Source organism: Macaca thibetana, chromosome 7 (assembly GCF_024542745.1).
Source record: "Macaca thibetana thibetana isolate TM-01 chromosome 7, ASM2454274v1, whole genome shotgun sequence".
Taxonomy (NCBI): Eukaryota; Metazoa; Chordata; class Mammalia; order Primates; family Cercopithecidae; genus Macaca; species Macaca thibetana.
This window is the reverse complement of record NC_065584.1, coordinates 43,363,977-43,388,337: the sequence shown is the minus strand read 5'-3', so window position 1 is coordinate 43,388,337 and position 24,361 is coordinate 43,363,977. Positions and strand designations below refer to the sequence as shown.

Genomic DNA, 24,361 nt, shown 5'->3' with positions numbered 1-24,361 from the left:
TGGCATGAACCCGGGAGGCGGAGCTTGCAGTGAGCCGAGATCTGGCCACTGCACTCCAGCCTGGGCGACAGAGAGAGACTGTCTCAAATAAAAAAAAAAAAAAAAAAAAAAAAAGATTATGCAAAGTGGGAGAAGGATGTGCATTAGATAGTGTTGGAAGACCCACCTTGCTTTGTAGACAAGAAAGCATAGTTGTTCTGTAAGTACGCCTTTCAAAGTGGGGCTTACTACAGTTATATGATTTCTTTGGTTTTCCCTTCCCTTAATTTGCTATAAATTAAGCCTGCTTTCTCCATTGGTGGCATTTTTCTTGATTAAGTCTCCTTTCTAAAGAGACTAGTTGTGAAGAGGCAGATGGTTTGAGTAGGTGCTGCGAGTGTTTGCTGGCCAAGTGCAGGGCAAGTTGGGTATGTTTGTAAGCTCGCTGTGGATGGTAGCTCCAGAGCCTACGCATGGTGCTGCCTCCTTCTCTGTGCATCACTGGGTCATGCAATTTACCTCTGTGCCTTAGCTTCTGTATATTGGAGTAGTAATGTCACCTAACTCATAAGGTTGTTAGAATTAAATGAGTTAATACCTATAAAGCATTTAGAGAAGTCGTTGGTACACGGTAAGTTTTAGTAAATAGGTACTTAGAAAGTACTCATTGAATAAAAAAGTTATGTGTGTCTTTATCCAGCCTGTACCTTTGGGAGCTGGCTTATAATCTTGAGACTTAAAATTAGAATTTATCCTAGTGATCAAAGATAAAAGTTTGGAACCTTGGCTGTACATTTTAGCTACAGGGCTAGAAGAAGTGTTTTTGTAAAAATAATTTGCTTGCCATAGTGAAGGGCAGGTCTTCTTGGTTATTGAGTTAACATGGATAAGGCTTTTACTTTGTCTTGTAGATTAAATACATGTAGGCCCTTTTATGCTTAAAAAGATTTGCCTGGACAGGGCGTGGTGGCTCGTGCCTGTAATCCTAGGACTTTGGGAGGCCAAGGCAGGTGGATCACCTGAGGTCAGGAGTTGGAGACCAGCTTGACTAACATGGTGAAACCCCGTCTCTAGTAAAAATACAAAATTAGCAGGGTGTGGTGGCACATGCCTGTAATCCCAGCTACTCCAGAGGCTGAGGCAGGAGAATGGCTTGAACCTGGGAGGAGGAGGTTGCAGTGAGCCGAGATGGCACCATTGCACTCCAGTCTGGGCAACAAGAGCAAAACTCCATCTCAAAAAAAAAAAAAAAAAAAAAAAAATTTGCCTGTAATGAACTCCAAAGTGCAGGTTGTTCAAAAGTTACATGGAACCTTGACTGTCATAGCTGGATTGCTTCTGGAAGCCTGTGCAGGAGAGGTCAGAGTTCCAGAGAGGCTGGGACCTTCAGCTAGGACTCCAGCCAGGCTGTTGGGCAGGTAGCAGCGATAGTGCAGCAGAGCCCTGAGCTGGCAGCCAACTGCTATGGTCATGGCACCTGATTGGGGATGTGGTTTGCAAATAAGTGTCTGTCCTTGTCCATCAGGGGGGTTGGGATCAGGCAGTTTGGGATTTGGGTAGTGGGGTTCTGAGCAGAGGTGTATGGTTCCCTGTTACATCACCTATTTTCATGAAGAATCTTCTAGAAGGAAAGCTGGCCTAGCACAGAGGAGGGTCCTTGGAGTGGAGGGAAATGGCTCCCTTCTCCTCTAATTGACTCAGTAGAGGTTGGTAGAATAGAGGTTAGGGGGCAGGGACTGCTTGTGTGGCCTTGGAAAAGTTAGCCTCACTTTCCTCTCTGTGCAGTAGGGATGATGAGAACTGTCTACTTCCTGAGGTTGCCCCAAGGATTAAAAGAATGTAAGACTCTCAAAACAAGCTTCTGTGACATCCCATCCACAGTGCAGAAGGCCCCCATTCCCCCTGCACTGTGCAGTTGGCTCTCCTTTGCTCCCCTTAATTGACCAAAAAGCAGCTTCGGGCCCTTGGAAATCCTTGACCTCGAAGAAGTGGGTGGCTAAAGGTGCCACACTCAAGAATCATCAGACGCTCAGCTACTACCCTTCCCCTCAATTTTGCAGTTTATGACACTTTAGCCAGAAGCGAAGTGACTTGCGCAGGTGTTCCAAGGTTGGTGGCAGAGGCTCGATGGTGCATTTCTTTCCCTACCATGGGCTTGTCATTGGCTTGCTAGAAGGAATTGCAAACTTCTACCCCCCAGCAGGAGACACCCTGACTTTGGTTCTGCCTGAGGCCTTTCCATTGTGAGGAAATCATTCCACCCCTCAGTCTGGTTGGGAAGCACCCAAACAGATTCTCTTCAAAAAGTCATTTTTGAGGTTATAGTCCAATTTTGACTGGTTAGAGACAGGTCAGACCTACTTACTTTGCTGGCTCAGCCTTTTTTTTTTTTTTGCCCCTCACCACAAGCCTGGACAGGAGATGGACTGCTTGGTATCTGATGATTGAGAGGTCCCAGGAGATAAGGGAGCATTTCTGTAAAAAGGTTTTGCCAGAGCCTGTTAGGAACTTAATCTTAATCTTGACTGCAATGAATGACTTAACATGATAAGTGATCTTTGGGTTTAGGTGCCCAAATACCAGCCCCTCCTTAGTTAGCAGCCTTTTAGACCTAACCTTTTATACCTAAGGTTTTCTTTAGTCTTTTTGAAAAGCAGGAAGGCCAGGTCCTTGTGAGGCTTTTCTCATTATGAGCTCTTGGCAGGTTCTTCCCTCCAAGTGGAGAACCCTTACCTTCTCCATTCTTTCTACATTCCCGTCTGATGATCCAGAGGCCTGCAAGGGACCTAGAGTTGTTCACTGGAGCCCTAGTCAGCTCTAGTGGCCAGATCTATGGTTAGGTAATCCTCCAATGGTAAGACTAATTCTCAGAGTTAGGATTAGGAGTCTGCCTGTTCTCACCAGCAGACTTGCTGGTATCACCTCTCCTTTGTTGACATATAGTTAAGCATAGCTTCTTTTTTTTTTTTTTTTTTTTTTTTTTTTTTGGAGACGGAGTCTCACGCTGTTGCCCAGGCTGGAGTGCAGTGGCGCGATCTCGGCTCACTGCAAGCTCCGCCTCCCGGGTTCCCGCCATTCTCCTGCCTCAGCCTCCTGAGTAGCTGGGACTACAGGCGCCCGCCACCGCGCCCGGCTAATTTTTTGTATTTTTAGTAGAGATGGGGTTTCACTGTGGTCTCGATCTCCTGACCTTGTGATCCGCCCGCCTCGGCCTCCCAAAGTGCTGGGATTACAGGCTTGAGCCACCGCGCCCGGCCAAGCATAGCTTCTTACAGATCCTCGTACTCAGAGCCAACCCTGTCTTGTCTCAAAACTCTTGCTACTGGCAGAAGGTGATAAAATTGTGGCCTAGAGGCCAAATGTTTTTTGTTTGGCTTACAGAATTAGATTACTTCCCAACACATTTATTACTTTACAACATTAGATTACTTCCCAACACATTTATGCCTGTAGTTACACATAAAAATCTGGATGCCGGCCGGGCGCGGTGGCTCAAGCCTGTAATCCCAGCACTTTGGGAGGCCGAGACGGGCGGATCACGAGGTCAGGAGATCGAGACCATCCTGGCTAACACGGTGAAACCCCGTCTCTACTAAAAAAAAATACAAAAAACTAGCCGGGCGAGGTGGCGGGCGCCTGTAGTCCCAGCTACTCGGGACGCTGAGGCAGGAGAATGGTCTAAACCCGGGAGGCGGAGCTTGCAGTGAGCTGAGATCCGGCCACTGCACCCCAGCCTGGGCGACAGAGCAAGACTCTGTCTCAAAAAAAAAAAAAAAAAAAAAAAAAAAAAAAAAAAAAATCTGGATGCCTGACTTTTTGAAAGGTATGAAAAGTTTAGCAATACTATGCTGTCTATTCTTCATGCCACCAATTCGTTGGATCTGAGTAGATGCTGCCTGCCCCCTTCATCCTTGAGTGGGTGGGGGTGGGGGAGGTGGGACCTCATTGTTGAGGAATCCTACCACACTTGGTTGCCTGTACCAGGACTCCGAAGGTGCTTTTCTCTTTGAGACCTTTTTCTGAATGAACTTAACGGTCCACTTTTAAAATCCTAAATTTTATAAAGCCTTAACCAATCCAACCCAGTCCATTTATTGCACTAGATCAGAGGTTGTCAAATGGGGCAGTTTTTTACTCCCTCTGCCTCAGGGCATTGGGCATGCCTGGAGTCTTTTGGATTGTCATACGGGGAAGGGGTGTACCATTGGCATCTAGCGGTAGAAGCCAGGACTGGTGCTGAGCATCCCGCAGTGCACTGGATAGTCCCCTTAACAAAGGATGATCTGGTCCAAATGTCAGTGGTGCTGAGACTGAAAAACCCTGATCCAGAAGCTTAACATGAGTTATTGTGTCACTGTGCGTGTGGATTAATGATGGTCTTTACCCTTACTAAGAATTCTAGGATTCATTAAAATTTTACACTATTCTGACTTATTTTCATGTCATAAATATCAAGCAGTTTACCTTTGCTTTCTAAGGGCTTTGAGTTAGAGAGAATTGGATGGAAGAACTTTACATTGTAAACTTCCAATGAAGCATAAAATAGTTTCCTCACATTAAGCTTTCAAATATGTATTTGAGATACCTGTCAAATTTGGTAAATGTTTGGGTTAAATTATAATAATTTTTTGGTAAATATTCTTCAGTGTAATAATAGTACTATTATCAATTGACTGTCTTGTATACTGATATAATGTAGCTTTTGCTATATTAGTGATAGGTGAAAATCAGTTTTCTTTCAACGAGAAGGTTAATTTAGTGTTTTAATTTGACTTAAATGACTATGAATTTGAAATACATGTATTTAGAGAAAACAGGCTTGAGCCCCGCGCGCCCAGGCCTAATTTAGTGTTTTAATTTTGTTTCTTAAATGACTATGAATTTGAAATACATGTATTTCTTAGAACACTAGGTGGCCTCACAATCACAATTATTTTTACAAGGAACTACATATTAAGTTTTTAAACATTTTTTGAAGGTTTTTTTTTTTTTCGAGATGGAGTTTCGCTCTTGTTGCCTAGGCTGGAGGGCAGTGGCGCGATCTTGGCTCACGGCAACCTCTGCCTCCCGGGTTCAAGCGATTCTCCTGCCTCAGCCTCCTGGGTAGCTGGGACTACAGGCATGCGCCACCACGCCCGGCTAATTTTTTTTTTTTTTGTATTTTTAGTAGAGACGGGGTTTCACCGCTCAGCCTGTGTCAAACTCCCGAGCTCAGGTGATCCACCTGCCTCAGCCTCCCAAAGTGCTGGGATTACAGGCGTGAGCCACCGTGCCCGGCCGAAGTATTTTTTAGTAGTATGAAAATTGTTAATGAACAAATGAAATAAATCAACAAATAAACAAAATGGGAATAAGACATATTAAGTAAAACATTTGCGTTCTGCATTTTAAAAATCTTATAACAGCCGGGTGTCGTGGCTCATGCCTGTAATCCCAGCACTTTGGGCGGATCATGAGGTCCGGAGACAGAGACCATCTTGCTAACACAGTGAAACCCTGTCTCTACTAAAAATACAAAAAATTCGCCGGGCGAGGTGGCGGGCGCCTGTAGTCCCAACTACTCCGGAGGCTGAGGCAGGAGAATGGCGTGAACCCGGGAGGCGGAGCTTGTAGTGAGCCGAGATCGCGCCACTGCACTCCAGCCTGGGCGACAGAGCGAGACTCCGTCTAAAAAAAAAAAAAAATCTTGTAACAGTAATCTATTGGGGCAGGGGGATACATTGTGTCCTTGTTTAGAAGAAGACCTGTGTCATGCGCGTTCATGGAAGAAACCACCAAACAGGCTTTGTGTGAGCACCTGGCTGTTTATTTCACCTGGGTGCAGGCGGGCTAAGTTCCAAAAGAGAGTCCGCCCAGGGAGATAAGGGTGGGGCCCTTTTATAGGATTTGGGTAGGTAAAGGAAAATTACCGTCAAAGGGGCGGTTGTTCTCTGGCGGGCAGGAGTAGGGGGCCACAAGATGCTCAGTGGGGGAGCTTTTTGAGCCAGGAAGAGCCAGGAAAAGGAATTTCACAAGATAATATCATCGCTTAAGGCAAGGACCGGCCATTTTCACTTTTGTGGTGGAATGTCATCGGTTAAGGCCAGGCAGGGCATTTGCACTTCTTCTGTGATTCTTCAGTTACTTCAGGCCGTCTGGGCGTATACGTGCAAGTCACATGGGATGTGATGGCTTGGCTTGGGCTCAGAGGCCTGACAACCTGTTTTTTGTTGTTGTTGTTGTTGTTGTTGTTTTAGAAGAAGCCCTGTTTTTTGTTGTTGTTGTTTTTTGTTTTGAAACGGAGTCTCAGTGGGTCGCCCAGGCTGGAGCACAGTGGCAGGATCTCTGCTCACTGCAACCTCCGCCTCCCGAGTTCAAGCGATTCTCCTGCCTCAGCCTCCTGAGTAGCCGAGTCTACAGGCATGCACCACCACGCCTGGCTAATTTTTTGTATTTTTTAGTGGAGACGGGGTTTCACCATATTGGCCAGACTGGTCTCAAACTCCTGACCTCGTGATCTGCCCGCCTCGGCCTCCCAAAGTGCTGGGATTATAGGCGTCAGCTATCACACCCGGCCCAAAGCCCTATATTTTGAAGGTGAATGTTCTTGGTTCTTCTCTGATCAGTTACTAAAGTTGTTTTTCCTGTGCCTTTTGAGAATTATTTGAGAACTCCTCTAAGCTTGTGGCACATTTCAGCATTTTTGTTGTCTAAAGGCAGCCTTATTTTAATCATGTACATTTCATGCTGCCTCCTTTGCCTACCATATAGCTTCTGTTGAAATGTCCATGTTATATTTTATTTTTATTTACTCATTTTTCTATATCCATAATAAGAGTTAAAGGTTATATTTTAGCAATGTGTTTTTTTCTCTGTCGTAACATGTTAAAGATTTAAAATTGAGCCATGATGTTAAACAGTGAATTGGAATTTATAATGGATTTCGGCAAGAATGATTATATAAGACTTTGGACCAAAGAGAGCCTGGATGACTGTGTAGGGGTATTGGGCTATGCCCAGCACCACATCTGATTGTCATTTAGGGGAGCAGCTAGGCCTGGAACTGCTGGGGTGTGAACACTGCGGTATTCCCTGTTCTCTTGTCTCAGAGCGAACTGTGGTCTTTATCCAGGTCTAATCCCAGTTTAAAAAGAAAAAAATCCAATGGTCTATTCTTTTGAGCTATATTATTGTAGAGAATACTGATTTGAAAAAACAAGGTCACTAACTAGAAATAAAATTTGAGCTGGGTGCAGTGGCTCATACCTGTAATCCCAGCATTTTTGGGAGGCCAAGGTGGGAGGATCACTTGAGCTCAGTTCAAGATCAGCCTGGGCAACATGGCAAAACCCCATCTCTACAAAAAATACAAAAATTAGCTGAGTGTGGTGGTGTGCACCTATAGTCCCACCTACTTGGGAGGCTGAAGTGGGAGGATGGCTTGAGCCCAGAAGGTGGAGGTTGCAGTAAGCTGTGATTGTGCCACTGCACTCCAGCATGGGCGATAGAGCCAGACCCTGTTCCCAAAAAAAAAAATAATAAAATAAATAAATAAAAATAAATAAAAATTGGAAATCTTGGGTATGACTTCTTTCTTGTACCATTCAACATTCTTGATGTTTACTAGGCCAGTCCAAATAATCTATTTCTTGTGTGCCTGTTTATGTCAGTTTTTTTGTGACATGTGGAGAAGTGGAGCTGAGAGTAACCAAATTAGAATGAAGGAAGAGCTGTTTGTGAATGTCCGTGTGACAAATGACAAAACTGGTTTTCCAAGAGGGACAGAGCTTGTTCAAGTTGAACGTTGTATCATATATCATAACTGGGCAAGGTTGAGCTATTCAGGTATTTATTTATGGATGTAATTTCATTTACTTGACATCCTAGAGTATTGTTGATGTCACGCATGTCCGTGTGAAGAGACCACCAAACAGGCTTTGTGTGAGCAATAAAGCTTTTTAATCACCTGGGTGCAGGCGGGCTGAGTCCGAAAAGAGAGTCAGCGAAGGGACATGAGTGTGGGGCCAGATAAGTGTGGGGCCGTTTTATAGGATTTGGGCAGGTAAAGGAAAATTACGGTCAAAGGGGGGTTGTTCTCTGGCGGGCAGGAGTGGGGGTTACAAGGTGCTCAGTGGGGGAGCTTTTTGAGCCAGGAAGAGCCAGGAAAAGGAATTTCACAAGATAATATCATCGCTTAAGGCAAGGACCGGCCATTTTCACTTCTTTTGTGGTGGAATGTCATCAGTTAAGTCGAGGCAGGACATTTGCACTTCTTTTGTGATTCTTTAGTTACTTCAGGCCATCTGGGCATACACGTGCAAGTCACAGGGGATGCGGTGGGCTTGGCTTGGGCTCAGAGGCCTGACAGTTGAGAAGTTGTATGTTAGTCAATTGATCGTCTTAGTTTTGCAAGAGGTTATACTTTTTTTCACTCTAATAAGGAGACTGCAGGAGGTTATACTTTTAACCTTGTGTTAAATTCTTGGTAAGGAAAATTCCTTTGTGAATTATAATATAATTTGTAAGTTTATGCTGAATTTGGAGGGGGATTCATTGATTTATCATTCAACCTTATGTGGATACCCTGTGGTAATCTTACTAGTGTAGGTTGAGCAAAAGGTGTGTGCTTGAGTTTGTTCCTATAAAATTTTTTCATGACAGCACCTGGAGAGTGGAAATGTGAAAAAAGATGAGGATTGGCACTTTCTAGAAGTGTTGGTCTAAGTTTTCATTTGTTTACTATATGATTTTGAATGCCATCAACTAATACATTTTCAATTATCCCTGAACCCTTTGGTCAGTTAGTGTCAGTAGGAGTTAGACAAGATCCAGTTGGCCGGGAACGGTGGCTCACTCCTGTAATCCTAGCACTTTGGGAGGCTGAGATGGGTGGATCATGAGGTCAGGAGTTCAAGACCAGCCTGACCAACATGGTGAAACCCCATCTCTACTAAAAATACAAAAATTAGCTGGGCATGGTGGCATGCGCCTGTAATCTCAGCTACTCCGGAGGCTGAGGCAGCAGAATCGCTTGAACCCAGGAGGCAGAGGTTGCAGTGAGCAGATATCGCACCATTGCACTCTAGCCTGGGCAAGAACAAGTCCCCGTCTCAAAAAAAAGAAAAAAGAAAAAGAGCCACGTCTACTTGTGGCCTGGAAAATTGATGGGAAGTTCCTGTACACATTAAACCAGATAATGTCCATTCACTGGTGTTTTTATTTTATTTTATTTTTTTTGGAGACAGTCTTGCTCTATCATCCTGGCTGGAGCGCAATGGCACCATCATAGCTCACTGCAGCCTCAACCTCCTGGGTTCTACCCATCCTCCTGCCGCAGCCTCCTGAGTAGCTGGGACTACAGGTGCCTGCCACCACTCCCAGCTAATTTTTTATTTTTTGTAGAGATGGGGTCTCACTATGTTGCCCAGGATAGTCTTAAACTCCTGTTCTAAAGCAATCCTCTTGCTTTAGCCTCCCAAAGTCCTGAGATTACAGGCATGAACCATTGCCTGCTCCTGGCCAGTGTTTTTGATTTAAAAGAGAAATACAAGCCGGGCTCAGTGGCTCACGCCTGTAATCCCAGCACTTTGGGAGGCCAAGGTGGGGGGATCACCTGAGGTCGGGAGTTTGAGACCAGCCTGACCAACGTAGAGAAACTCTGTGTTTACTAAAAATACAAAATTAGCTGGGCGTGGTGGCGCATGCCTGTAATCTCAGCTACTTGGGAGGCTGAGGCAGGAGAATCGCTTGAACCTGGGAGATGGAGGTTGTGGTAAGCCAAGATCGTGCCATTGCACTCCAGCCTGGGCCGTGAGAGCAAAACTTCATCTAAAAAAAAAAAAAAAAAGAGAGAGAGAGAGAGAAATACAGGCCCAGTGCAGTGGCTCACGCCTGTAATCCCAGCACTTTGGGAGGCCAAGGTCGTAGATCGCTTGAGCCCAGGAAATCAAGACCAGCTTGGGCAATGGTGAAACCCCATCTCTATCAAAAGTACGAAAATTAGCCAGGTATGGTGGCACACACCTGTAAAGTCCCAGCTACTCAGGAGGCTGGGGCGAAAGGATCACTTGAGCCCAGGAGGTCGAGGCTGCAGTGAGCCTTGATTGTGCCACTGTACTCCCAGCCGGGGTGACAGAGCGAGACCCTGTGTTAATAAACAAACAAATAAAAGAGAAATACATCTAATAATCTGCATCACTTATCTGTGCTTGGAACATTCAATATTAACTCCACCCTTTCCTTTTTCTCTAGGCAAATAAGGGCGAGACTGAAAAATCAAGTCACTCAGTTGAAGGAGGAAGTACCTGGTTTCATACCAGGCCTGGCAATATTACAGGTATTATGATAGTTTATTTCCATTAATGTTGTCTTTGCTTGATTTCTTAATATCATTTCACACCTCTCCCTCTACTTTCCTTTCCTTTTTTTTTTTTTTTGGCTGCTATGTAATCTCATGCCTTTTCAGTCTCTCTTGACAGGTTCCCCCTCTTTGGCTCAGTTTCTAAATGTTGGCATATCCCGGCCCTCTGCTCTTCTCTGTGGATACCCTTTCTCTAGGCCAGTGTCTCTTAACTTTTGGTCTTAACTTAGGGCCCCTTTACAATCTTTTTTTTTTTCCTTTAATTTAATGTATTTATTTATTTACTTTTGAGAGAAAAGGTCTTACTCTGTTGCCAGGCTGGAATGTAGCAGTGCAATCATAACTCACTGTAGCGTTGAACTCTTGGCTTCAAGCAGTCCTCCTGCCTCTGCCTGCCAAAGCATTGGCATTATAGGCGTGAGCCACTGTACTTGGCCCCCTTTACACTCTTAAAGATGTAAGACCTCAAGGAGCTATTGTTTACACAGATTTATCCATTAATGTTTACTGTATTAGAAATTAGGAAGTTTTGGCCAGGCACGGTGGCTCATGACTGTAATCCAGCACTTTGGGAGGCCAAGGTGGGCAGATCACCTGAGGTCAGGAGTTTGAGACCAGCCTGGCCAACATGGTGAAACCCTACCTTTATTAAAAATACAAAAATTAGCTGGGTGTGGTGGTGGGCGCCTGTAATCCCAGCTACTCAGGAGGCTGAGGCAGGAGAATTGCTTGAACCTGGGAGGTGGAGGTTGCAGTGAGCCAAGATTGTGCCACTGCACTCCAGTCTGGGTGACAGAGATTCCGTCTAAAAAAAAAAAAAAAGAGAGAGAGAAATTAGGAAGTTTTAAAAATGTTTATTCATTTAAAAATGCCAATAGTAAGCTCATTTATTATATGTTAACATAAATAACATTTTATGGAATAATAACTTTTTTAAAAACAAAATTTAGTGAAAAGAGGCATTATTTTATATTTGTGCACACCTCTTTCCTGTATGGCTTAATAGAAGAGAGCTGGAGTCTTATCTGCCTCTGCATTCAGTCTTTTGCTGTGTGCTGGTTTGATTGAAATATATGGAGAAAATTTGGCTTCATACAGATGTGTAGCTGTAAAAGGGAAGAACTTTTTAAATAGTCTTTCCAGGTAATTGTGGGTATTTTTCTTTGATGTTGTACCAGGACTCAGTAAGTAAAGTTTTAAAAGATTAGTTGCAATGTAGAATCTGAAACGTCATCAGTGAACTTTGATACTTTGTTACATCTTCTCAGACTTGCATACTTTGTTACATTTGGAATGAATATTTACCCCATGCATGGTTTTGTAACATCCTTTGTTCCTCATTTGGAAAATAATAAGTTCCCTGAATTATGCAGATCTTCCAAATGTTAACATTTCATTATGCAATATGAAAGAATTGGAATCATTAACATCACCAAGCTCATCAGAGAAGTTTTCAAGTATTGAGAAGCTGTCAAGCTCACAGGGGTGGATAAAAAATTTTAACTTTCACCCAAAAACTCACGTTTTATCATTGGCAACAAATACAATTAATTGTTTCTCTGGAAATACCAGGCTCACTTTATTCATTTTTGAGAAAATATTTGTCAGATACTCAAGCCTGAATAATCATTGCTTGTCAGTTGTTATTTCAAGTAAAGATGGTGTTCCATATAAAAATGCATCTGTTTCACCTAACAAGGCAAAAAAGCACAAGTGCAGCCTGGACAACAAAGTGAGACCCCATCTCTACAAAAAAATTAAAAAATGAGTCAGGAGTGGTAGTACAGACCTGTGGTCCCAACTACATGAGAGGGAGGCAGGAGGATCACTTGAGCCCAGGAAGTCAAGGCTGCAGGGAGTTGTATTCATGCCACTGTACTCCAGCTTGGGTGACAGAGTGAGACCCTGTCTCAAACAAACAAACAAAAAATGCACAAATACTTTAGTAACAACCACAACCACTGTACTTCTGTATATAGCAGAAGTGCATTATGAGTGCTTCCCAATTCCTTACATAGACTATTAAAAACACATGCACTCAGGAGTTGAGGTATGTGTGTGTGTGTGTATATATATATATATATAATTTACTCAGTACAGTGGTACAGTGGCACAATCTTGGTTCACTGCAACCTCCATCTCCCAGGCTCAAGTAAGTAAGTGATCCTCCCACTCAGTCTCCAGAGTAGCTGCGATTACAGGCATATACCACCATGCCTAATTTTTTTTTTGAGACCGAGTCTTGTTTTATCGCCTAGGCTGGAGTGCAGTGGTGCACTGCAGCCTCCACCTCCCAGGTTCATGCAGTTCTATTGCCTTAGCCTCCTGAGTAGCTGGGATTACAGGTGCCTGCCATCATGCCCTGCTATTTTTTTTTTTTTTTTTTGAGACAGAGTCTTGCTCTATCCCCCAGGTTGGAATGTAGTGGCGTGATCTCAGCTCACTGAAACCTTTGCCTCCTGGGTTCAGGTGATTCTCATGCCTCAACCTCCCGAGTAGCTGGGATTACAGGTGCCATGCCCAGCTAATTTTTGTAATTTTAGTAGAGATAGGGTTTCACCACATTGGCCAGGCTGGTCTTGAACCCCTGACCTCAGGTGATCCACCTGCCTCAGCCTCCCAAAGTGCTGAGATTACAGGTGTGAGCCACTGCACCCGGCCTTAATTTTTTGTATTTTTTTGTAGAGATTTTTTTTGCCTTTTTGCCCAGGCTGGTCTCGAACACTGGGACTCAAAGTGATCCTCCTGTCTCAGCTTCCCAAAGTGCTGAGATTATAGGCATGAGCCACTGTGCCCGGCCTTAATTTTTTGTATTTTTTTGTAGAGATGGTTTTTCGCCTTGTTGCTCCGGCTGATCTCGAACTCCTGGGCTCAAAGTGATCTTCCCACCTTAGTCTCCCAAAGTCCTGGGATTACAGCATGAGCCACTGTGCTTGGCCACGTTAAGAAAATTAATAATGTATATTTCTTTATCAAGGGCCGTCCTAGTGAAATTGGCATCTAGTTTTACTGAGTGTGTGTGGTAGCGAAGGATACCTTGACAACTAGTCCAAAGCCATTGTCTTGATTTGTGCGGGTTCACTAATAGTCTTACACACCATTGCTTTTGCACCATCAGTACAGATGTTAACACAATTAAAAAGGCAAACAGCATTGTAGTGGTATTATAATGAAACTAGCCTGGCCCAAATAAATCTTTCAAAAGGTCTTGGGGTCCCTAAAGAGTGTGTGGGCCATACTTTCAGAACCATTATTTTAGGCAGTTTCATCTATCAGGCCAGTGACTTCTAAATCTAGATCTCTTCTGAGCTCCAGGCTCTTGATCTGGGACACCACTGGTTTCCTTCCCTCCTTGGAGTCTCCTTTGCTTGTTGTTGCTCATCACCCTAATACCTAAACCATTTGAATGCCTTGGGACTCACCCTTGAGGTCTCTTCCCTGTCTTATTCTTTCCCTAAGTGACCTCACCCAGTCCCATAGCTTCATGAGCGAATACTTCCAAATTTAGGTCTCTATCCAGAGTTTCTTCCCTGAGCTCCAGATTCACCCAGTAGGGAGGTATTCAATAAATATTTTTATGGACAAATGTATGAAGGAATGTTTACAGTCTTGATTTGGATGACAGGAAACTCAAGGCTTTCATTTGAAACTCCCGTCAGAGTTTCACCCAACTTGGACATAGTCTCCCTTACAATCTATATGTATGTCTCGAATACATCATTTAATCCCTTGCTAAGTTTCTATCCCTTGTTTATTAAGAATGTCAAAGTAGGCATTGTGCGGTGGCTCACGCCTGTAATCTCAGCACTTTGGGAGGCTAAGGCTGGTGGATCACTTGAGGTCAGGAGTTTGAGACCAGCCTAGCCAACATGGTGAAATCCCATCTCTACTCAAAATATAAAAATTAGCCAGGTGTGGTGGTGCACACCTGTGATCACAGCTACTCAGGAGGCTGAGGCAGGAGAATCGCTTGAACCCGGGGGACGGAGGTTGGAGTAAGCCAAGATCGCGCCACTGTACTCCAGCCTTAGACTCTGTCTCAAAAAAAAAAAAAAAAAGTCAAAGTGAATACTACTTAAATATCCCTCTCTCCTCTGCTGTTTGTCTAAAAGGGCTTAGCTGAGAAGAAAAGCACAGAAGGCCTGTCACTCTCTGCCTGGCATGTTCTCTGCTGTGGTGGATTTTCCCTTTTTTGCAAATTACTAAGAATCAAAAGTATATGTTGTGGGTGTATACTGGTACATTTGGTGACTGGTTATATCTTGGCTTATTTTTGCAAATTGTTTGTTGTAGAAAGAGTAAATGTCATAGGCAAGAAGTATACCCTTTTAAAAGAAATATTGAGTTCCCCCCCATTTTAAAAATTAACTTCCAACCTTGTTTTTTTACATTTATTGATGACAAATGTTTTTATTACATAAACACTGTTCTACAGCTAGTCTCATGTCCTTGCTGATAAAAAAAAGTGGTAGAATCTTTTAATTTTGTACTTTAGCACCAGAGTCAACAGCTTTCTGTGATACAAGATTTATGTAATATGTTGTAATCACATCTCCCTGCCTCAGACCTCTAGTCTTTTTCACTCTGGTGCTGGCACCACCGTCTTCCCTGAGCCAGAAGCCTGAGGCCGTCTCCTTACTGAGCTCTCTTCCTCACTCCCTGCATCCAGTTAGGGGCTATTGTCCTGTTGATTCTGCCTCTCATCAACTCTTGGAATCTGTTGCCTCCCCTTGATTCCTACTGCTCCCAACCCTGGGAACACTATAGTTACCTGCTTAATGATTTGGGGGTTCTATCTAGATACCTCCTGTCTGTCCTCCTGATGGCAATTTCAGCCCTTGTTAAAATGCAAGTCTGATCACAATCTATCCAGCCACACTCACTCTCCATCCTTTACCAGAATGATAGTACAAGTTGAGTATCCCTTATCTGAAATACTTGGGACGAGAGTGTTTTAGATTTTGGAATCTGTATATACATAGGGATGAGATCCAATTCTAAAGCAAAATTTATTTATGTTTCGTTATATACCTTATACTTGTAGACTGAAGGTAATTTTATAGAAGTGTGTGTGTATATATACACACATATATATATATATTTTGAGACGGAGTTTTGCTCTTGTCGCCCAGGCTGGAGTGCAATGGCACGATCTCGGCGCACTACAACCTCCACTTCCCGGGTTCAAGTGATTCTCCTGCCTCAGCCTCCCGAGTAGCTGGGATTACAGGTGTGTGCCACCACACCTGGCTAATTTTTGTATTTTTAGTTGAGATGGGGTTTCACCATGTTGGCCAGGCTGGTGTCAAACTCCTGACCTCAAGTGATCTGCCTGCCCTGGCCTCCTAAAGTGCTGGGATTACAGGCATGAGCCTCCGCACCCAGCCTAGAATTTAAATTCCTCTGGGAAAGCACACAACACTGAGCCTGGCACAGTGTGCCCTCCACGACCTGGCTTTCTCTTTCTGCCCCGACCTCTCAAAGTGCTGGGATTACAGACGTGAGCCACTGTGCCCGGCCAATTTTATATATTTTTAATAATATTGTGCATGAAATGCACTTTTAACTGTGTTTTGACTGTAAGCCATCACATGAGGCCAGGTGTGGAATTTTCTACTTTTGGCATTGTCAGTGCTCAAAGTTTCTGATTTTGGAGCATTTTGGATTTGTGTTTTTGTTTTTTGTTTTTGTTTTTTGAGACAAGGTCTCACTCGATTGTCCAGGCTGGAGTGCAGGGGTGTGATCACAGTTCATTGCAGCCTGGATCTCCCAGGCTCAAGCTATCCTCCTGTCTCAGCCTCCCGAGTAGCTAGGACTACAGGCATCCAGTTAATTTTAGTATTTGCAACAGAGTTTCTCCATATTGCCCAGGCTAGTCTCAAACTGAGCTCACATGATCTGCCTGCCTCGGCCTCCCAAAGTGCTGAGCCACTGCACCTGACCGATTTTGGATTTTTGAGTTAGGGATCTTAAACCTGTACTACTTATATAGAGTGTTTACAGTAGTTCAAATGATTTGTTTATATTTCTAATTGTTCTATGTTTTATCTATGTTTTATACTACCCTACGAGGTAGGAGATGGCCCCTTATAGCCATAGTAACTCATGCTCAAAGATCTTGGGTAGCTTGCCCAAAGCCAGTCAGGAAGGGACTGAGTCTGGGAAATGAACCTAGGTCTGTCTCTGAAACCCATTTGTTCTTCCTCTTTGTTTTTCTAATTCCTTAGCAATGCATTCAAGAACATTCATGATCTGGCCCAAGTATATATTTAAAAGTTGAGTTTTCATTTTTTTTTAAATAAAATGGATGAGTAACTTCCCAAATAACTGAATATTTATAGGAAATTAAGACTTGACTTTTCATTATAAGAGATACTAATGGACTAAGCATGGTGGCTCACGCCTGTAATCCCAGCACTTTAGGAGGCCAAGGTGAGCGGCTTGCTTGAGCCCAGGAATTTGAGACCAGCCTGGGCAACATAGAGAGACTTTGTCTCCAAAAAAATACAAACATTAGCTGGTTGTGGTGGTACTTGCCTGTAGTCCCCACTCCTGGGGAGGCTGGGGTGGGAGGATTGCTCAAGCCCCGGAGGTTGAGGCTGCAATGAGCTGTAATCGTGTCACTGCATTCCAGCCTGGGTGACAGAGCAAGACTTTTTCCCATTAAAAAAAAAAAAAAAATTTATGCTAAGGTGATAGAAATACAGCCTTAGCCCCATATAGCGTCATTAGTATTTCTCTCTCTCTTTTTTTTTTGAGTTAGAATCTTATTCTGTCATGCAGGCTGGAGTGCAGTGTTGTGATCTCTGCTCACTGCAACCTCTGCCCTCCCCTGTCCCCCAGGGGATCCTCCCACCTTAGCCTCCCAAGTTAGCTGGAACTACAGGCACACCACCATGCCCAGCTGATTTTTGTATTTTTTGTAGAGATGGAGTTTCGATATGTTGCCCAGGCTGGTCTCTAACTCCTGGGCTCAAGCGATCCACTCACCCTGGCCTTCCAAAGTGCTGGGAGTATCGGCATGAGCCACCGCACCTGGCCAAAAAACTGATTTTTAACAGTATTCGGGAACTATTCAGAGTGCTTTATGTACAGTAACTCATTCAGTCTTCACAAAATACATGGACAGAAACAATACAGTTAATAAACTCAACTAGACTGTATCTTCATAAGGTTTCTGAAACAGAAAGAAAAATGAACCAGTAGACCAATACCCAAGATATCTTACGGTGTAGAACATGGATTAGTAAACTGTGGCTCATATCCAAATGCTGCCCAGTTTATAAAGAGTTAAAAAAGCATTAGCAGCAGCTGCTATGACAGGGTATGTGTCCCATAAAGCCTAAAATATATACCGCCTGCCCCTCTACAGAAACAGTTTATAGACTCCTGGTATAAAAAAAGTGTCCCTGACCTGTTCTGGAATAGGATCTTTTGGATGATGTAATACTCAGCCATCTTCAAGGAAGAAATCAGCATTTTTTTTTTTTTGAGATAGAGTTTTACTCTTGTCGCCCAGACTGGAGTGCAATGGCAGGATCTTGGCTCACTGCAACCTCTCCCTCCTGGGTTCAAGGGATTCTCCTGCCTCAGCTTCCCAAGTTGCTGGGATTACAGGTGCATGCCATCACACCTGGCTAATATTTGTATTTTTAATAGAGATGGGGTTTCACCATCTTGACCAGGCTAGTCTCGAACTCCTGACCTCAGGTGATCTACCTACCGGCCTTGGCCTCCCAAAGTGCTGGGATTACAGGCGTGAGCCACTGCGCCCGGACAGAATACATGTTCTTTAAACGTTCGTTTTGCTTCTAGTCTATCAATGGTTCTATAGCCACTCTCCCCTATAAAATGCCTATACTGGCCAAGTGGGGTGGCTCATGCCTACCTAGCACTTTGGCAGGCTGAGGCAGGAAGATTGCTTAAGCCCAGGTGTTTGAGACCAGCCTGGGCAATAGTGAAACCCCATTTCTACAAAAAATACAACAATTGGCTGGGTGTGGTGGCGGAGGATTGCTTGAGCCTAGGAGTTGCAGGCTGCAATGAGCCATGATCATGCTACTGTACTCTAGGATGGGTGGCAGAGTGAGACCATGTCTCAAAAATAATCAATCAATCAATCAATAGGCCGGGTGCGGTGGCTCAAGCCTGTAATCCCAGCACTTTGGGAGGCCGAGATGGGTGGATCACGAGGTCAGGAGATCGAGACCATCCTGGCCTACACGGTGAAACCCTGTCTCTACTAAAAAATACAAAAAACTAGCCGGGTGAGGTGGTGGGCGCCTGTAGTCCCAGCTACTCGGGAGGCCAAGGCAGGAGAATGGCGTGAACCTGGGAGGCGGAGCTTGCAGTGAGCTGAGATCCGGTCACTACAGTCCAGCCTGGGCGACAGAGCGAGACTCCGTCTCAAAAAAAATAAAAAAATAAAAAATAAAAAATAAATAAATAAATAAAACCTATACTAAAAGTGACTCTTTGAATTGGCTTTTTAGATGTCTTTTCCAATAAAACTTTGACATATGCTCATAACTGTAACTATTAAGTTTTTTTTCTGGAACTGGTTGTAGTTTTAGTGTTTTAGACAAACTCCTTCAGAAATATTCAGGCAGAAAAACAGTTACATATAAAGGAACAACAACAGCGAGAGACTTCAGACTTCTCCTGTGTGACATTAGATGCCAAAGACAACATCTCTGAAGGAAAATACTGTCACTCCAAATCCACCAAGACCAGTCAAGTGCAAGGGACAGCAGAAAAATATTTTCAGTTATACGGACTTAGAAAAATGTCCACCTACCTTTCCTGGAAAAGTGACTTATAGTTACATTTCACTTACCTGAAACATGAATGAAGATAAACTCTAGAACAGAGAATCTGTGGCTTAAAAAGGACTGGCAGCAAGTGGTAAAACAATTTAATCTCAGAGTTAAGACTAAATAACTAGTTGTAGGTATAAATATGAATGAAATTGTAAAAAAAAAAAAAAAATACTTTTTTATTTAGAACCACCTCCTTTCCTACTTTGATCTAAAAATTCCAGAATGTATCAAATCTGGTAACTGCACCAGTAAGGGTTGGGTGGTGGGGCAAATAACATACATAGAAAGTGACCAAAGAGGAAACATGAGAGGCACTAAAAGTCTAGGGAAGTCCCTACAGGAAGCATCTAATGTACTTAGATACAAATAATCCATTAAAAAAAAAGTAGAATTCCCCTCAAAGGACTCTTCTGGCTCTTGTGATTCAAATTAGCACAACAAAACTGAGAACTGTCTGTATAAGGGACAACTGAAGCTAAGATTCCAGCCATGTCCTGAGATCTGAGGGGAGCATCCAGTAATAGCATCAATATGACAAGGTCAGAAAATCCTCTGTCACAAAAGCTGGCTTCTTTCTTTGCCATGGTCCTGTTAAAAGGAGCTATGCTTCAGTTATCTTTGATATGAAGGGACCTACCACCTTTCCCTCTGTGATACCCTCTGTAATTTTGGGAGAAACACAACTTATGGTAGCATATATCAACCTTGAAAAGGAGAAATACCAACCACTGGAGCATGAAAAAATATTAGTAAAATAAAATTTTACAAATAAATGGTTATAATGATAAACTATAAATATGTTCATGGTTAAAGAAACAGAGGGAACATAGTGAGACACAGCATGGTGGTTCAAAGGATTTGGCGTCTGCACTACAAGTTTCTCCACTTTGGGAGGCCGAGGCGGGCGGATCACAAGTTCAGGAGATCGAGACTACGGTGAAACCCTTTTTTTTTTTTTTTCCCAGCTAGAGACAAGGTCTCGCGCCCTGTTGCCCAGGCAAAAAAAAAAAAAAAAAAAAAAGAAACAAGGTCTCCCTGTTGCCCAGGCTACCCAGGCACAATATCATGACTGACTGTGCACTGGTGCAATCATGGCAAAACTCCTGAGCTCAAGTAATCCTCCCACCTTGGCCACCCGAGTGCTGGGACTACAGTCGTGCACCACCACGCCTGGCTAATTTTTTGTAAAGATGGGGGTCTCGCTGTGTTGCCCAGACTGGTCTCAAACTCCTGGACTGAAATGATCCTCCTCCCTTGGCCTCCCAAAGTGCAGAGATTACAGACCTGAGTCGCTGCACCCGGCCTTCTCTCTGTGTTGGGGCCGGCAGATTGCCCTTTGTCTTGCCTGGCTGTTTATTCAGTGTAAACTAGAGTGAGGTCCTTCCACCCTCCTTTCTATTTTCTGTGTGGAGGGGCCAGGGAGCTTTCCATTTCCCCTGGGGGTGGGGGAGAGGGTGTGGACTGTGCCCTCTGGGTGCTCCTGCCTCTCAGGCATTTTTCTTGCCTGATGACAGTTTCTCAGCCCTCCATACTCTGTTTTTTTTGGTATGGCAGCAGAAATCCCACATGTTTCTGGTAGGCCTGCAGCATCCTTGCTTAGTTTCCTGTGCAGATGCAGATATCCTCTACTTTCTGTTTGAGGTTTTGCAGTGAGAACCACGTGGGCCTTGTTTAGGGGAGGGGCTGTAACACCATCTGTGTTCACATAATCCCTCCTGCCCCCAGAGCCTCCCTATACTCCTGTAAGTTCTCTGCAACAAGAGTTGCATGATTAAACATTTCTTTTATTAAAACTAAAATTGTAGAAGCTTTTCTGTGCACTTTGCCTTTCCCTAATCATCTGATTTGCATGCATTTATTATTCTAGATTGGCAACAGAGATGATTCCAATCTTTATATAAAAGTGAAGCTGAAGGCTGCTGAAGAGGTAAGCCAGAACAGCCGTGCCATCACCCTCCCCCACCTCCACCTGGGTCCTATCAATTACCCCTTGCCCTTTTTGTTCCTCCCTGTGTAAACTTTTATCACCCACAGGAGACATTAGTTTATCTATTTTGCAAGTCAGAAATGGGTGAGTTAGACCTGTGACCTCTGGTTTGCCCTTGAGTTTTTGTTTTCTCTTTAATGATTTTCTTCCCAAAGAGCAGGATGTCAGTTGAGAAAAGTGACGAGACAAGTCTCAATCATTTTAGGAGATTTATTTGCCAAAATTAAAGACACACCTGGGAGACAGGTCTATGCCTTTCTCTGAAGATGATTTCGAGTTCTCCAAATTTAAAGAGGAAAGGGCAGGTTATTGAGAAGTACACAATTTTCATGTAAGAGGTGGGTAGGGAAAAATAGTCATTCATGACTTTGGCTAAGTGAATCTGCATTTTTTTTTTTTTTTTTTTTGAGACGGAGTCTTGCTCTGTTGCCCAGGCTGGAGTGCAGTGGCTGGATCTCAGCTCACTGCAAGCTCCGCCTCCCGGGTTTACGCCATTCTCCTGCCTCAGCCTCCTGAGTAGCTGGGACTACAGGCGCCCGCCACCTCGCCCGGCTAGTTTTTTGTATTTTTTAGTAGAGACGGGGTTTCACCATGTTAGCCAGGATGGTCTCGATCTCCTAACCTCGTGATCCGCCCATCTCGGCCTCCCAAAGTGCTGGGATTACAGGCTTGAGCCACCGTGCCCGGCGAATCTGCATTTTTTACATAAGATGACATAGACAGTTGGACACCATGGCTTATGCCTGTAATCCCAATACTTTGAGAGGCTGAGGCAGGTGGATCACCTGAGCTCAGGAGTTCGATACCAGCCTGAGAAACATGGAGAAACCCCATCTATACTAAAAATGCAAAAAATTAGCCAGGTGTGGTAGCGCATGCCCGTAATCCCAGCTACTTGGGAGACTGACGCAGGAGAATTGCTTGAATCTGGGAGGTGGAGGTTGCGGTGAGCTGAGATCATGCCATTGCACTCCAGCTTGGGCAACGAGAGTGAAACTCCATCTCCCCCCAAAAAAAGATGATATAGACAAGTGGGGCTGAGGAAAAATGCAGGCAATCTGCATTTTACATAAGATAACATAGACAAAATGGGGCAGGGGAACAATCAGATATACATTTGTGTCTGGTGGGCTGGGGGTGGCTGCACCTGTAAAGACAAGCTATCGGTTTACATTGCCATGGTGAAATTTTAACAGAAACATCATAAAGATCTTGCAGCTCACTAGGAATTTCCTTGTGGGCAAAATATGGGGGAGGCATGTAGCTTTTCATCTTGTAACATCTTATTTAGGAACCAAAAAGGGGGAGGCAGATTTGCATGACCCAGTTCCCAGCTTGGCTTTTCCCTTTGACTTAATGAATTTGGGGTCCCAAGATTTAATTTCCTTTCTCAAGGAATAGCAAGCATGACATTGCTGAAGTGCCGTAGTGGCAATTAACCAGCGAATGATGAATGGGTTGAAGTGAGGGACTCATTCTTCAGAACATATAAGGGTGAAATGATGACCAACACCTCCTTGTTTGTTAGTCATGTCTGTAAAAGAAATGGTTCAATATCTCAAGTTGTCTTGCCATTTACCTGCTTTTAATGTCCGTTTTGCAGATTGGGATCAAAGCCACTCACATTAAGTTACCAAGAACAACCACAGAATCTGAGGTGAGTTTTTATGAGTTGATTGTGAAGAGGGAAGCTGAAGTGGTTTCCTCTCTGGTTTTGGTTTAGGGGGACTTTGGGGACTGACACATTTACCCAAGACCTCCAGGTACTTTTTTTTTTTTTTTTTTTTTTTTTGAGCTAGTTTCACTCTTGTTGCCCAGGCTGGAGAGCAATGGCGCGATCTCGACTCCCTGCAACCTCCGCCTCCCCAGTTCAAGCGATTCTCCTGCCTCAGCCTCCCAAGTAGCTGGGATTACAGGCGCGCACCACATGGCCTGGCTAATTTTTATATTTTTAATACAGACGGGGTTTCACCTCGTTGGCCAGACTGGTCTCGAACTCCTGACCTTAGGTGATTCACCCGCCTCGGCCTCCCAAAGTGCTGGGATTACAGGCGTGAGCCACCACCATGCCCAGCACCTCCAGGTGTTCTTTCTTCACAGACTCCCATAAAGGAGATGGTGCAGTCCTAGGGGAGGAATATTTGGTACTCAAAGTGTGACTGCAGTACTGTTTGCTTCCAAATCATCTGTTGTGTTTATTAAAACTGATCCTTGGCCTGTAATTATCTGCATTCTAAAAACCAAATATGTATTCCTTTTATATGAGGTTTAGGAATAGGCAGAACAAATTAGTGGTGATTAAAGTCAGAACTGTGGTTGCCTGTAAGTGGGAGATTAACGCTAAAGGAGTAGGAGGATAAAGCAACTTCTTAAGGTTATAGCAATGTTCCATATATGTGCTGTCCAGTATGGGAGCCACTAGCCCCAGGAGGCTACTTGAATTTAATTAAAATGACATAAAATTAAAAATTCACTTCCTTGGTTGTACTAGCCACTTTGCAAGGATTCAGTAGCTGCTATTGTATTGTAAGGTGCAAATTACAGAAAATTTCTGCCATCACAAAAAAGATGATTGGACATTGCTGCTCTACATCTTGATTTGGATGATTGTAACATGGGTATTATTGCTGTAATAAGTTATTAGAGTTCTTAGCTCTTTTTATTGTATTGTATTGTATTTTTAGAGACAGGGTTGCACTCTTGCCCCAGCTGGAGCACAGTAGTGTGGTCATAGCTCATTGTAGCCTCAACCTCCTAAGCTCAAGTGATCCTCCCACCTCAGCCTCTTGAGCAGCTGGGACTATAGGCATGAGCCACCATGCCCAGCTAATTTTTTTTTTTTTTTTTAAGACAGGGTTTTACTCTTGTCGCCCAGGCTAGAGTGCAATGGTGCGATCTTGGCTCACTGCAACCTCCACCTCCTGGGTTCAAGCGATTCTCCTGCCTCAGCCTCCCGAGTAGCTGGGATTACAGGCATGTGCCACCACACCTGGCTAATTTTGTATTTTTAGTAGAGACAGGGTTTCACTACGTTGGCTAAAAGCTAGTCTTGAACTCCCGAGCTCAGGTGATCCACCCACCTCAGCCTCCTAAAGTGCTGGGATTACAGGCGTGAGCCACTGCACCCAGCCCCTGGCCCTAATTTTTAAAAATTTTTGTAGAGATCACATTTTACTGTGTTGCCCAGGCTGGTCTTGAACACCTGGGTTCAAGTAATCCTCCTGACTTGGCCTCCCA

At 44.0% G+C, this 24,361-nt stretch overlaps 1 protein-coding gene across 2 annotated transcripts in view; it reads left to right on the top strand.

Moving 5' to 3' along the window:
- Nucleotides 1-24,361, top strand: part of MTHFD1 (methylenetetrahydrofolate dehydrogenase, cyclohydrolase and formyltetrahydrofolate synthetase 1) — a 75,347-nt gene that overhangs the window by 4,497 nt on the left and 46,489 nt on the right. For both annotated transcript variants that reach the window (XM_050799246.1, XM_050799247.1), the window contains exons 2-4: nt 10,210-10,294; nt 21,005-21,064; nt 22,728-22,781. In XM_050799246.1, coding sequence (XP_050655203.1) covers nt 10,210-10,294; nt 21,005-21,064; nt 22,728-22,781 — 199 coding nt within the window. The remainder of the gene's footprint in view (nt 1-10,209; nt 10,295-21,004; nt 21,065-22,727; nt 22,782-24,361) is intronic.